Source organism: Onychostoma macrolepis, chromosome 09 (genome assembly GCF_012432095.1).
Source record: "Onychostoma macrolepis isolate SWU-2019 chromosome 09, ASM1243209v1, whole genome shotgun sequence".
Lineage (NCBI taxonomy): Eukaryota > Metazoa > Chordata > Actinopteri > Cypriniformes > Cyprinidae > Onychostoma > Onychostoma macrolepis.
The window spans coordinates 3,350,415-3,365,065 of NC_081163.1; the positions used below are offsets into that span (position 1 = coordinate 3,350,415).

The following is a 14,651-nucleotide window of genomic DNA, read 5'->3' on the forward strand; positions in this document are numbered from 1 at the left end:
CTTCTGATTATTTGCACGTGGAGAAACTGCCTGCTAATCACTCTGCATGTCTGTGTTTGCCGACACGTCTCAGGAGAGTTGAGCCTGAATTTGCTTAGAGCAGCATTAAAATCTGAGCTATTAAAAGGATTATGCATGTATTTAAATTATTTGTGTGTTTGGTTGTGTTTTTGGTTTCACTAAAAAAACTGAAAACTGAAATGTTTGACAAGTCTTTATTCATTTTGAAAGACCAACACTTGATTAGTTTCTCTATGGCTTGTTTTTCACGTATGGATAAATAAAGCCTTAATGTTTACACAATTGGATTCATTCATAACAATATAGATACAGACGACTGTTAGTGGCAAATCCAATCATAAAAACAACAATTACAACATCATTAAGAAAATATTGCGATTGGCAATCATGAAGTATTTGTATCTACATACTTGGTGCTTATACAGTGCTAGAAGTAACAAACACATATGTGTAACCTTTTCAGCTGAGTAAGACAGAAAATAAATACTGGTCTTACCGCAAAGGAAGAAATCTGACAAAACTTACCATTTGTGACCCTGGAGCACAAAACCAGTCTTAAGTCGCTGGTGTATATTTGTAGCAATAGCCAAAAATACACTGTATGGGTCAAAATTATTGATTTTTCTTTTATGCCAAAAATCATTAGGATATTAAGTAAAGATCATATTCCATGCAGATATTTTATAAATTTCCTACTGTAAATATATCAAAACATCGTTTTTGATTAGTAATATGCATTGCTAAGAATTCATTTGGACAACTTTAAAGGTGATTTTCTCAATATTTTGATTTTTTTGCACCCTTAAATTCCAGATTTCCAAATAGTTTCATCTTGGCCAAATATTGTCCGATCCTAACAAACCACACATCAATGGAAAGCTTATTTATCCAGCTTTCAGATGATGTATAAATCTCAATTTAGAAAAATTGACACTCAAGACTGGTTTTGTGGTCCAGGGTCACATTTTGTGAATCTCACAACAGAAACAGAGACAAATTTGGCACACACAACATTAACAAACAAAGTTTTGTGATAAGGACAAAATTCAACTGAATTACGACTGAAACGTCAGTCTGTTTCTCATGCAAATCTCACACAAATCAACTTATAGTGCACAAAAATATATGGCAGCATATATGGCCTTTTCGGGGCTTGATAGTGGTCTCTATGAAAAATAATTTTATGGAAAAGAGCTGCAATCAATGAATTATCAATTATTCCTCAGGAAAAAAATAACAGAGAAGATGAGGGCAAAATATATATAAACATGGGTCGCGGAACCAGGGGGGCCGCCCGGCCTGGGTTACTTTTGAGGTCTGGTACAAATATGACATGGGCTAGAAAAATACATAGGCTATTAAACCTTTGAAATCACAAACACATCAGAATATTTCAATTTGCTTTTGTGCAGCCACTGATCCAGAGAGAACAGCGCTCATCATTTAAAGGTTTGTGTTTGAAACAGCCTACATTTCAGTGTTGCAAACATTAAATAATAACGAAAATATTGGGATAAAAGTTTATAGTCTGGATATAGACTCTGATGTTGCGGCAGCCGCGACCAATGGGTCTTTAAAAGTAATGATACGCTGCAAATAATGATTGTATATATGTTGCATTATGCCAGTAGGTGGCGAACAGTGACTGTTAAATGTATTTAATGTCTGAATCATTCACTCAAGAGATTCAAAAAGAAACAAGTCTTCATTTATTTATTTCAAATTATTATTATTTGTTTACTTAATTAGGCTAATTCGTTTAAATTAATACATATTTTTAAACAGACTAATTTATAACATTAATAAAACATTTTGTCAGAAACTCAATTAGCCTACTAAATTACATATTTTATTTGGCTGTCTGTTTTGTTTTCAGAATCGTTGGAGAATTATAGCTTAAAAATGCACAGGCTAATATATGTGGCATCTAACTAATAACATTAGTGCTGTTTCTAATTTTAAAATTAGTTCTGCAACCCCCCAACCCCCACCTCCTGGGTCCACCTCCTTTTGCTTCGTTCCACGATCCTTGTATATGTATGTATACTATAATATATTTATATATATTTTGCCCTCATCTATATCTATCTATCTATCTATCTATCTATATATAAAATGTTGTTATTATCTTATAACAATAATAATAATAATAATAATATTAATAACAATAATATATAATAAAATGTAGATTTTTTTCTGATTCAATTTTCAGGCTTGGAACAGCCTGTGGACATATGAAACGATTTTCACAGAAGAGACACGTTGCAGCTCAGAGAAAATATTAGTAAAGCAAATAGTGTCACTAAACTTAGTCTTCAAGGAGAAGGAAAGATCAATGTGCTTAATTTTCCTGCGTAATAAAAGCCCAACAATTTATTTCACACATGGCATTCAGACAGATCGCATTTCCTCACACAGTCCTCCATTCCACCCCAGAGAAACAGATCATTTGAGTCAGGACTGCCTCGTTTTGTTCTGTGTGGACCGTCGCTGAGGAACCAGTGAAAAGGGAAGAGTTCACAATCTCCCATGAACACCTGCTGCTTATTCTCACCTGGGCACAGATGAAAAGTTTATAGTAACTAAGGTACCACCTCGATTTCTTCAGTTTCTACCAAGCAGGCCTGATCGGAGGAAGGTGATCTGAAGGGCGGATGGTACTCAATCAGGTTGAGGATGGATGAGCCTGGGTTGTTTCTTTGATGAAAGAACCAAACCACTGCAGAAACCACCAGTATCAGCACCACACTGATGATGACCAGAGCTGACAGAAGAGGACTGCCCTCTAGAGATGAGGAAAAGGAAGAAAAAGAATCATGAACACAAAAACAAGATGGTTTAAATGATTTACAACGATCATGATGGCTTCAAACTAATTTTAATACAATTATGAACAATATGTCTCTTAGAAAAAATGTTGTATATGTAGATCACAAGAAAACATTGCAAAAATAAATGCTTACTAGGTGGGCTTATCCAGACTGCCTCTGAAAAACAAATCACAAAGATTGAAGGTCAATAAAATTATGGGCAAAACATACCTAAATTTTATGTTCCATAACGTCAGAAACCATAAAAACGCACAAGTATGTTCATTTATGATATCACACTAACTACACCTGAAAACAAGAGGGACAAATTACTCAAAAATATTTTGTATTTATTATATAATATTTGCACATGTAAGAACTAGAAAGTCCAAAGAAATTGAAGAATCATTTAAAAGGTGAAGTTCACTAATGTCGAGTGACATGCCGACAACTGTAACCCTGTTAATAAAATTGAAATTTGAATGCAAACAAATGCTAAATTAAAAAAATAAATAAATAATTTAATAATCAATACGTTTAAATGTTTTAATTACTATTATTGTTTAAATATTATTATTTATTACTGTATTAATTATTATTATTAATAATTTATTTAAAAAATGTAAGCTTATTTTATTTCAGCAAGCTGCCAAAGCTATATAGTAATGTAAAGAAATAACTAACTAACTATACATACAAAAAAAGAATACTGAAACTTTTTAGTAATTTGAATGAAAACAGAAAAAAAATGTAATAAAATACAACGCATAATAAAAAACTAAAAAGGTATAGTTGTCCTAATCCAGGAATTGTGAACTTACTCGTTTTACACACTACTCCGTTCTCAGGTTCCTCTGTGCAGCTGACGTTTTCCCACTTCCCTGTGTTAGAGTGAAGAACGACACATGTGTCCAAAAGAGGCAGATCAGTGTCATCAGAGCCACCGTCCTCCCAGTTACTATAGTGCAACACGCCGTTATCGTCATGCCACTTAAAGACATCTTCTGCAAGACACAGTGAGAAACATGCTTTTAATGAGACATATTTAGACCTGCAAGTTATAATGGAGGTAAACCCATAAGCTTGATGTCAAGACTCAACATTTTCGTAACCTAAACAAAAACTATATATAAGAAATAATTGATACATTTTTAATTTTTAATAATAGTTGGAAATTATAACTCGCACACACGCTTTTGCTGGAAAACAATGACGTAGAGTGACTTGTTTATCATTTTTAATCCATTCAAACTGATGCTTCCAATACAATCACAACTCATTCTTGCACTTTCAACAAAACCTCACCTAGATGACATTACCATAATGACATAAAGCCAAACGTTTAAGATTGACATGGGATAAAAACACATGTAAACACCTTATGAATGAAACAATGCAGCACTGGCCTGAATCTGTCTCACATCAGGTCATTCCTACTGATCCATGAACACATGATCAAAGTTCACATTGTCCTCTGGTTCATTGTTCAATAAACAAGTGAGGTCTTTCATCATGAAGCCTAAACAGACTGATGCAAACATGTGGCGTCTGGAATATGTTTCTATAGTGTTCACTTGAAAGCATCTGGGCTCTGGGTGCGGATGATGTATTCTTTGAATCCGCAACCCCCCGATCAGCCCCTAAAATAACAGGATTTCCTTGTGTTGTGAGACAACACGTGTGAAAACTGCACTAGAGGAAGACAGCTCAAGAGTTGATGCGTGTTTACATGTACATTATGTATGGAATACTGATTTAACCTGAAGATACAGAGCAACTTTAAAGGGCCATCATATACTCACCATTTAAACCTGTCAATGTTGTCAAAACCGCACAGTGTTTTTAAAAAGCACCATTTGAATTGAGAACAAGCTCAAAAGAATAGCTTGAGCATTCTGCCTTAAATTTCATTTTGCATTTCACGTACAAAAGAAGAGCTCAGAATAACATGAGAATGAGAAATGAGTGCCAAAATGTTTCTTTTTGCATAAACTGACCCCTTAAAACTTTAAGTGTGCATGATTCACTTAATTAGAAGTTATACAAACTGTCAGCAACTCCAGACATAATGCTCAAAAATAACTAAACAGACTGGTCAAGATTTTCCAGAGCACTTCTCCTTTAACGGTCTCAACTAAAAGCACTGACTAGGCAACAGTCCGGTAAACAACTCTTTGCCAAGGCCTTTTTTTTTTAAACAGATTAGTCAAGTTCAGCTGCATTCCAGTGTAGAGACGCTGGATCACGTCCAATAATCTGTTTAAACATGTACTGCATACGCAGAGCTGGGTAGATTACTTACAAATTGTAATCCAGATTACATGACAAAAATTGTAGTCAGTAACGTAATCCGTTACATTACACATTTTAGGTAATATAATCAGATTACTTTTAGATTACTTTTGATTTAACTCATTTATCACATTGATTTAAATAGCATTATCTTGTACCATAATGATGTAAAAAAAAAAAAAAAAATGCAAAGAGTGAGAAAACTTGTTCCATTCTTTGCAATTTACAACATAAAACGCATTAAACATTATATTACATCAAGGTTTCCCAAACTAGGGTTCGTAAAGGAACTGCAGGGGGGTTGTGAGTTTAATGAAAAGCTGACAATTAATGAATCATAAAAAATTAAAATAAATCATTTTTCGAGTCTGTTCACTAAGCGGCCACCATTGTGTATTAAATTTGGTATATAAATAAACTTGCCTTGCAATGAAGCTAAAAATATAAACAACTACATCACCATGTTGATATGCTACTATTGTTACTAATGTTGCGTATTATACCGAGCTGCAGCGGACACATTTGTAAACGACTTTACTTGGACCCATTGTGCGAGCTGTCTCTTTAATACCGTGTAGTTTATATACATGCTGCTGCTGATGAGAAAACATATCTCAAACCCCGTTGCACACCGTTTCGTTCAACCCGGAAACCATAGCGAAACATTGCGCACTTGTTTGAGCTTGAACGTGCCCCAGGTTTCTATGGGAAATATGGCTCTTTCATTTAGAAGGCGGAACTATTCCTCCATATTGCACGTTACAGTTTCTCCCATTCATAAATATAGGAGTGAACCGTCTTTGTATTTCTATAGACTTTGTTTTAATAAAACGCTTACTAAGAAAAATTAAATATTTTTATTTACCTGCATGCCATGTGATCATTAATCAACATCAAAGAAACCGTGAACATGCAAATGTGATACTTAATTATTGAAATATTTATTTTAAAATCTCAGGGGTACTTAAAGCAAATATATTTGGTGAATAAGATTTAGATGAAAAAAAGTTTTGTAATGCCTGCATTACATGTAACTAAGAAATAACGTGAATATGTGCATTTTAATTAGTTATAATTAATAACACATGGTTAAATAACCTCTACTGAGTGACAATTCAAATAAAAATGAATGTGTTCATCAGTAGCTGATGCAATCTCGAAACCCTTCTTAAACCTGAAATGATTTTTATAAATCCAGTGTTCAAATGCTGTCGCCACCCGACTAATGACTGATCTTTGTGTGAATGTCCACAAAACTGGGCTATATATACACATATAATAGGTAGGCTATTTTAGAAACGAAAATTTAAAAGATAAAAAAGATAAATTAGGGACAATCAATGAATTATGAATAATTTAAGCCTATGTAATCATGTAATCCATAAAAAAGTAACTGTAGTCTGATTACGAGCATTTTAAAAAGTAACTTACTCTAATTACAAGTACTTCATTTTTGGAATCTGATTACGTAATCCAGATTACATGTAATCAGTTACTACCAGCACTGTGCTTATGTTTAATTGTTTTGTTTTTTAATGGGGGGGGGGGGTCTTATTTTTAGAACATTTTACTATTTGATTCAATGTGCAAGTTCTATTTTAGTAAATAAAACAGAACTTGCACATTAAATTAAACAGTACAAATGTTTCCCAAACAATTAAATAAGATTTACATAGTGAAGAACAAAAAAGCAATAATGTACACAGAAAAATACAAAGATTTCTATGTAAAAATTGACATCATTCTTTAGAAAAACTTTTTTATGGATTTTTGTTAATTCTGACATTTACTCATTCTAGTTTCTAATTTATATTTAAACTACTAGACAATTTCACACCAAAATATTACTTTGTTGGCAAAAACAATACTTTAAAATCAAAATGAAATTGTATTTGCAACCCAGTTTACTTTTGTAATCTGAATGAAACAGGATATTCAATGAGGAAAAAAATTTAAGACGGGATTTGAATTTATCAGGAAATTGATTGGCTCCTGAAAAGCGGGTATTACTTTCCAGAATGAAATCGGGTTGTTTAAAAGTAAAAGGGATTCGTGACGTCAGCCAAAAAGTAAAGTTGTTTCAGAGGTGGAGCAAGTGATTACTGCTCATTTTGATGAAAGATTATGAAAACAATTTTTTTCTGTATTAATGAAATGCTCACAATAAGATACTGCATTAGAAAAGCAAATATTTCCAATTCTGAAGTTTAAAGACGGACATCACTAGGTTTTGAGACGCGGGCATGTTTTTGGATGGAAATCAAACTTACCGTCGCTGTCGTAGTACATTCCAAGCCAGACGCTCATTTTACCTTTCCATACAGAAGGACTGTACTTAACAATGAAGTCATTCTCCTCAGCACTTTTTACTGTCAAGAGATCTAAGAACGTAATAGGGAAGGTTAAACTGCACCATATAGGGCATAAAAATAATACACAAATTTAGATATTTCAGTGTGTTATAGTTTGCAAATTGTAAAAAAGTAATCACCATATCCTCTGCACATGTCTTTTGCATCTTCAATGGAGTAGCTTTTGGCGACGTCCTCTTCTCCGTGGACGAAGTGATAGCAGTTGAGGCTGAACTGCAGCCACGTGCGTCCATCTGCAGGACAGTCTGAACAGATAGGACTTTAAAGTTAACATCTCAACAAGAGACCTAAGGCAACAAGTGGTAAAAGCTCTCTCTTCCATGCAAATTTGAGGTTTTGTTTGAACCGGCTGTCAAATGAAAGAACATTTTGATGACATTTTGGTTCAATTTCTTGCATGTCTTGCTGAGTAGCTCTGCCCACAGTGAAATTTCAGCGGTTCAGAATCACTGAACATCAAATATGTATAGTAATAGTGTGTCATACAGCATTTGAGTTCAGCAAAGACAGATTATTTTTTTCATGGACCACATAAGACATTTTGAACTTAACCAACAGTTCATGGTGTCATTTGTCAAACTCAAAAAAAAAAAAAAAAACATAGCATAGCTTTAATCCATATGAGTTATTTACTATTTCCCAAATGTCCTGAAAAAAGAAAAATAGCTTTCATATCTCTCAAATCAAATATAGCGCCAGGCAATAGTTTTTAATAACATTTGGTAACAAGAAAAGCAAGAACTAATGATGTTTGGATAATGACATTACATCTAAAGTATGAGTTCGGAAGACTTTAATATAGCGCAAATGTCGTATGGCAGCATACGGATGTGTACATAAGTAAATTTATGTAAATACTGTCAAGAGTTTTCGGTTTTTACATAACTATAATAAGATTTAAAGATTGCAGTCTATAACTTCAAAAATAAAGACTTAATTAATTTAAATTACGTTTGCAAGCATGAAAAACAATGCCCTGTTATTTCCAGAAAGTTCTGTCTGACACCAAAAACAATTAAACGTGGCAGAAAACTTCAAAAAGCTCTTTAAGAAATTCATTATGGTTTTACAGTATTGATAACTGCAACAAAACAACATGTGGAGCTTCCTCTTTCATTGACTAACATCGGATTTTTTCCAGTCTTAAGAAGCAAGAAGTCAAGGCTCGTGACAGTGATGCAGACATGAAGAGAAGTTAACTGACAATTAGTTTCAGAACCTTGAAATATAATTCAAAATAACAATGCAATAAACAATCTGTGTTTTGTTTTGTTTTTCATGGCGAGAGGAGATCTCAGATGAACTCGAGCACGCGCTGAACTTCACTGTTGTTTGCATCACCAGTTATAAAACAAACCAAACCGTCACGAACTTTGCGTTAAACACTAAACAGACCAAACACTAGCTAAAAACAAACTACTCACCGGCAGTGTCCTGTCCTAGCGCGAAATAGCACGTAAGAGTCAGAAAAACTATGTAAAACAGTGTAAAACGACGAGAACTGGAGTCCATGTTTTCAACACAGTGCACAGATCATGGCTGCGCGCGCTCAAAGCGTCACATTCACACAAACGTGCGTGCGCGCGCACACACACACACACACACACACACACAATGACAACAAGAAAGTTTTATTGTCATCATTACTACACTTTGGCGACATTTTCAAAGCAAATAAACCACGTACTGTACATAAATAGACAATATAGAAGACAAATAGGGAAGGGTAAATAAAAAACTAAAAAAGAGAAAATGTAAAGTAAACGTAGAAACTGCGTGGCTAAATAAATGAATATTTATTTACTAAGTATGAAGTAGCCTATTTTTACACCTCAAATGAGTTATTATAGATTTTACGTCGGGAAAATTAAATAAATAAATAAAAACAGCCTAAACTGGTGTGATAGTAAGATGACCTCAATGATGACCCATGCTGGTCTCCCAGGTGAAAACCCCATTGAAATCAAACCAGCCTGACTAGCAAAACAGCTTTGTTGTTGTAGGTTATATGATGTGTTTTTGTTTTGTGTTGTGTTGTGCACGTTTAATCTGAGACTTTGTGCATGATTGAGTTTTATTTCTGTTTATTAAAGCACAGAGAGATGACTGATGAGCTTTTAAATATTATTTTGGCACTGTTAACTAGTTTAAAGACTCCCCAGCCATCAAATCCCACAGGAATGTGTATACGTGAGCGCTGAGCCGTGTCTCCAACAGTAACCTGATGCCTTCATTACACTCCACAACACAAGAGCTCACGCGGATACAACAACCTGCCTGACCTCCGAGAGAGATCAGACTCTTATTGTTATTATTGTTTGTTCATTTTTAAATGTACTATGTTAAGTAACTAAATACAGAAAATATAAGTCATACAAAATGAATGAACGAATAGTAACATTAGAAGAAATGTTTATTGTTCTACTTAATCCTAAAGACATACAGATGCAAATTCTTCTGTAGGTGTTTACCATTTTGAATTAACATGTTTAAAATGAAATGAGAGTCGGTAATGCATTATAATTATATCATAAACGATTACATTTATTCAAGTAAAATGACAAAAATGCATTATCCGTTTGATTAGTGTCACTTCAGTTTCGGGGTCAACTGAAACAACAGCACAGTTTTGACTTGTAATTTACACAGATTAGGGACATGCTTAAGATTTTAAACTAAACTGTACTGAATAAACTTTCATTTGAAGCAGACATGGAAATATTCTGAATATTATATATCAAATCTGAGACATGTAGTGCAAAAATAAGCAGAGTTACAGTCGTTTAAACAAACAGAAAGACTCTCTCGTTCACCAGACGGCTTTAGAATAATAACAGGAATAAAATAAATGTGTGATCATTGCCAGCTCAGCATTACTAATACAACATTGTGCTGAGAGCTTCTTCGTCTTTATTTTTTTGAAGAAAGGTTTTAAAGGAATAGTGTAGACCTTGTGTAATACTGGGTGGTGTGTGTCTTTGAAAACCTGCTGATATCAGAGCATTTATAAAAGCAAATGAATATACTGTTGTTGGTTACACTTTAATTTAAGGTGTCCTTGTTACAGTGTAATTGTACATTTAAGTACTGAGTAATATTAATTAACCACATGTACATCCCGAACTCTGGAAATGTTGGGCCTTTTTTAAAATTTGAATAAAATGAAAACTTAAAGACTTTCAAATCACATGAGCCAATATTTTATTCACAATAGAACATAAAAAATGTTTAAACGGAGAAATTTTACACTTTTATCCACTAAATGAGCTCATTTCAAATTTGATGCCTGCTACAGGTCTCAAAAAAGTTGGCACGGGACAACAAAGGGCTGAAAAAGCAAGAAATTTTGAAAAGATTCAGCTGGGAGAACATCTAGCAACTAATTAAGTTAACTGACATCAGGTCTGTAACATGATTAGCTATAAAAGGGATGTCTTAGAGAGGCAGAGTCTCTCAGAAGTAAAGATGGGCAGAGGCTCTCAAATCTGTGAAAGAGTGCGTAAAAAGATTGTGGAATACTTTAAAAACAACGTTCCTCAACATCAAATTGCAAAAATCTCTGTGCGTAAGGGACAAGGCCCGAAGATCTTTGTTGGATGCCCGTGGTCTTCGGGCCCTCAGACGACACTGCATCACTCATCGGCATGATTCTGTCATTAACATTACTAAATGGGCCCAGGAATACCTCCAGAAACCACTGTCGGTAAACACAATCCGCCGTGCCATCTGCAGATGCCAACTAAAGCTCTATCATGCAAAAAGGAAGCCATATGTGAACATGGTCCAGAAGCGCCGTCGTGTCCTGTGGGCCAAGGCTCATTTAAAATGGACTGTTTCAAAGTGGAAAAGTGTTCTATGGTCAGACGAGTCCAAATTTGACATTCTTGTTGGAAATCACAGACGCCGTGTCCTCCGAACTAAAGAGGAGGGAGATTTTCCAGCGTGTTATCAGCGCTCAGTTCAAAAGCCAGCATCTCTGATGGTATGGGGGTGCATTAGTGCATACGGTATGGGCAGCTTGCATGTTTTGGAAGGCACTATGAATGCTGAAAGGTATAAACGTTTTAGAGCAACATATGCTCCCCTCCAGACGATGTGTATTTCAGGGAAGGTCCTGTGTATTTCAGCAGGACAATGCAAATCCACATACTGCAGCTATTACAACAGCATGGCTTTGTAGTAGAAGAGTGCCTGCAGATCTTTAACTTATAGAGAACATTTGGTGCATCATTAAATGAAAAATACGTCAAAGATGACCACAAACTTTTGGTTGTCTTTGACAGGCAAGAATGGGACCAAATTCCAACACCAAAACTCCAGAAACTCATAACCTCGATGCCCAGACGTCTTCAAACTGTTTTGAAAAGAAGAGGAGATGCTACACCATGGTAAACATGCCTCCGTCCCAACTATTTTGAGACCTGTAACAGGCATAAAATTTGAAATGAGCTCATTTTGTGCATAAAACTGTAAAATTTCTCAGTTTAAACATTTGTTATGTTCTCTATGTTCTATTGTGAATAAAATATTGGCTCATGTGATTTGAAAGTCTTTTAGTTTTCATTTTATTGAAATTTAAAAAACGTCCCAACATTTGCAGAATTCGTGTTGTACTTACTGTATGGTTAGGGTTACTTGCATGTAATTATGCATAGTTAATTGTTATTGTAATAGTAAGTACATGTAACATGTAACAAGGACACCTTAAAATAAAGTGTTATCGTTTTGTTATTTTAAAAGTGTCTTCAGAACAGTTATTTTAGTATGATACTATTATATTTTTATTTTGTATTCTTTGTTTTAATTTTAATTTTAATGAAAGTTTGAATATTTTCATTTTTTCATTTTTTATTGTTTTTATAACAAAAATGTATCTATAGTTTTTATTCATTTTTTCATTCCATTTTTAAGTTTTAGAGAATGAGAGAATCAGAATGAGCTTTATTACCAGGTATGTTTACACATACGAGGAATTTGTTTTAGTGACAGAAGCTCCACAGTGCAACAGAATGACAGCGACAAGACAAGACAGATAATAAAAAGAATAATATACAAATATACAAAATAGACAATGTACAAAATAGCAAAAAACACAATATATAATATAGACAATTATGTATGTACAGTTATGATATGTGCAAAACTGAAATGTAAATAAGTATGTGTGTTAAATAAATAATGTATTATAGTGTTGTGTGTTCCATGTTTATTGTCAGGTGTTCGTGAGACGGATTGGCTGAGGGAACAAACTGTTCCTGTGCTGGTCGTTCTGGTGCTCAGAGCTCTGTAGCGTCGACCAGACGGCAACAGTTCAAAGAGCGAGTGTGCTGGATGTGAGGGGTCCAGAGTGATTTTGCCAGTGATTTTGCTCACTCTGGATAAGTACAGTTTGAGTGGGAGGGTTGTACCAATGATTCGCTCAGCGGTCCGGACTACCCTCTGTAGTCTTCTGAGGTCAGATTTGGTAGCTGAGCTGAACCAGACAGTTATTGAAGTGCAGAGGACAGATTCAATGATGGCGGAGTAGAACTGTTTCAGCAGCTCCTGTGGCAGATTGAACTTCCTCAGCTGGCGAAGGAAGTACAGCCTCTGCTGGGCCTGGAGCCTTCCTTCTCTTGTTCTTTCTGAAGACCTGACGCACATCAGCTTCACTGGAGGGGGGTTGCAGGAGGTGTGAAGGGTGTTTTTTCAAACCTTTAGTTTTTTAGTACAAGTTAAACTAAATGAAAATGAGAAGTGTAGTTTAATGTAGCAATATTTTTTATATTGTAATTAAAATGTATTTTTTATTTTATATTTATCAGTAATAACCCTGACTCAGATCTCATGTGAGACACTAAAAAAACGGTGGATGTCATGGAAGTCCTGTAGATGTTGCTGTCGCTGTATGGATTGATGCAGTGCTTCTCAAACTTCTCCATCACTGCAGTTCCAGTGGCTCCTCATCAAACACACCTGATTCAACTCTGATTCAGCAGATCATTAGCAGAGACTGCACGATGAACCGGTTGTTTTTCATGTCATCCCTTGAAGCAACAGAGCATTTACTGGACTGACTCTTCGAGGGCTGATATGAAAACACCCAGTTCATCTTGCAGTCTCTGCTAATTATCTGCTGAATCAGTGTTTGATTAATTATTTACCATCAGGAGTGAGACTTACAAAGCAAAGTTCACATCATTCTTGATCATTCTGAATTAAAGATATTTGCAGCGCTTGTTCTGCTGGCATCTGAGAGCAGAAGAAGCTGAATTACACTCTTTATTTTCTCTGTTTATTCTTCAGTTGTTCAGGATGCAGCACTGCATTGTGGAAGTGCTCACAGTATCAGTTCCAAAAGTAAAGTTAATCAAGTTTTGCAGTACAAATAATTATTTGGAAGAGTTTTGAAGAGATTTAGGCCTTGCGAGTTGGTTGCTGTGTGTTCTGGCGTATGGTTAGGGTCGTGCAAAGTGTTTGCTTGGGTGTTCTGGTTGATTTTTAAACAGAAAAGCAGCTCTGGAAGGAGGTACAGCCACTGACTTGTATAATTCTCTATGGGTAAATCAGATATACAGGCAAATGTGATTTTACAGATTTTGTATATTGATTTTGATTTCACATACCAAAAAGACTGTCAACTCAGTTTAATACATGTTATCATGTTTAAATCTGTTCCACAGGGTTACACAGATTTTTCTCACATTCATTCAGTCATTCGTTTGTTCATTTATTCATTTTATTGCTATTGTTTGGGGACAATTTAAATCTGAATCTAAAACTAAATCTGAAAAAAATGATAAAACTACAATTATTCAAGATAATTTTCAGTAATTGAAATAAGGCTGAAATAAAACAAAATATAAACATTAGATTAAGAACTTACATTTAAAAATGTTATTTTTAAAAATGATAAATATTGCCTTAGCAAATGCAGTACTAAAATGAGTTAAACAAACCTAAAAAAAAAAACTACAACTACAAAAAGCTACAAAAGCACATAATCAAATTACTAAAACGTAATAAAAAAAATTAAAATTAAAACAAAAATAAAAGCAAATTCAAAACATTTTTTCTGTAATATAAAGATAGAAATAGTATTAAAATATATAAATATTTCTAAATATTATATATATCATTGTATCAATGTATATTACTAAAATAAATTTTCCTTTAA

The 14,651-nt window shown here is 34.4% G+C and overlaps 1 protein-coding gene across 1 annotated transcript; it reads right to left on the reverse strand.

Moving 5' to 3' along the window:
* Window positions 1-201: 201 nt before the first annotated feature.
* Window positions 202-9,056, reverse strand: cd302 (CD302 molecule). Its single transcript, XM_058788226.1, has 6 exons — window positions 8,920-9,056; window positions 7,615-7,740; window positions 7,394-7,504; window positions 3,653-3,835; window positions 2,985-3,008; window positions 202-2,806 (listed from the first exon to the last, which is right to left on the reverse strand). The coding sequence occupies exons 1-6, from the start codon at window positions 9,005-9,007 to the stop codon at window positions 2,604-2,606; spliced, it is 735 nt and encodes a 244-aa protein (XP_058644209.1). The 5' UTR covers window positions 9,008-9,056; the 3' UTR covers window positions 202-2,603.
* Between the last annotated feature and the right edge of the window lie 5,595 nt (window positions 9,057-14,651).

Coding starts and splice junctions, on each gene's coding strand:
- cd302 (XM_058788226.1), bottom strand. CDS start 9,007: ATGGACTCCAGTTCTCGTCGTTTTACACTGTTTTACATAGTTTTTCTG. Junction 7,741..8,919: donor GCTAGGACAGGACACTGCCG/GTGAGTAGTTTG, acceptor CTATCTGTTCAG/ACTGTCCTGCAGATGGACGC. Junction 3,009..3,652: donor CGGAGTAGTGTGTAAAACGA/GTAAGTTCACAA, acceptor TTTGTTTTTCAG/AGGCAGTCTGGATAAGCCCA.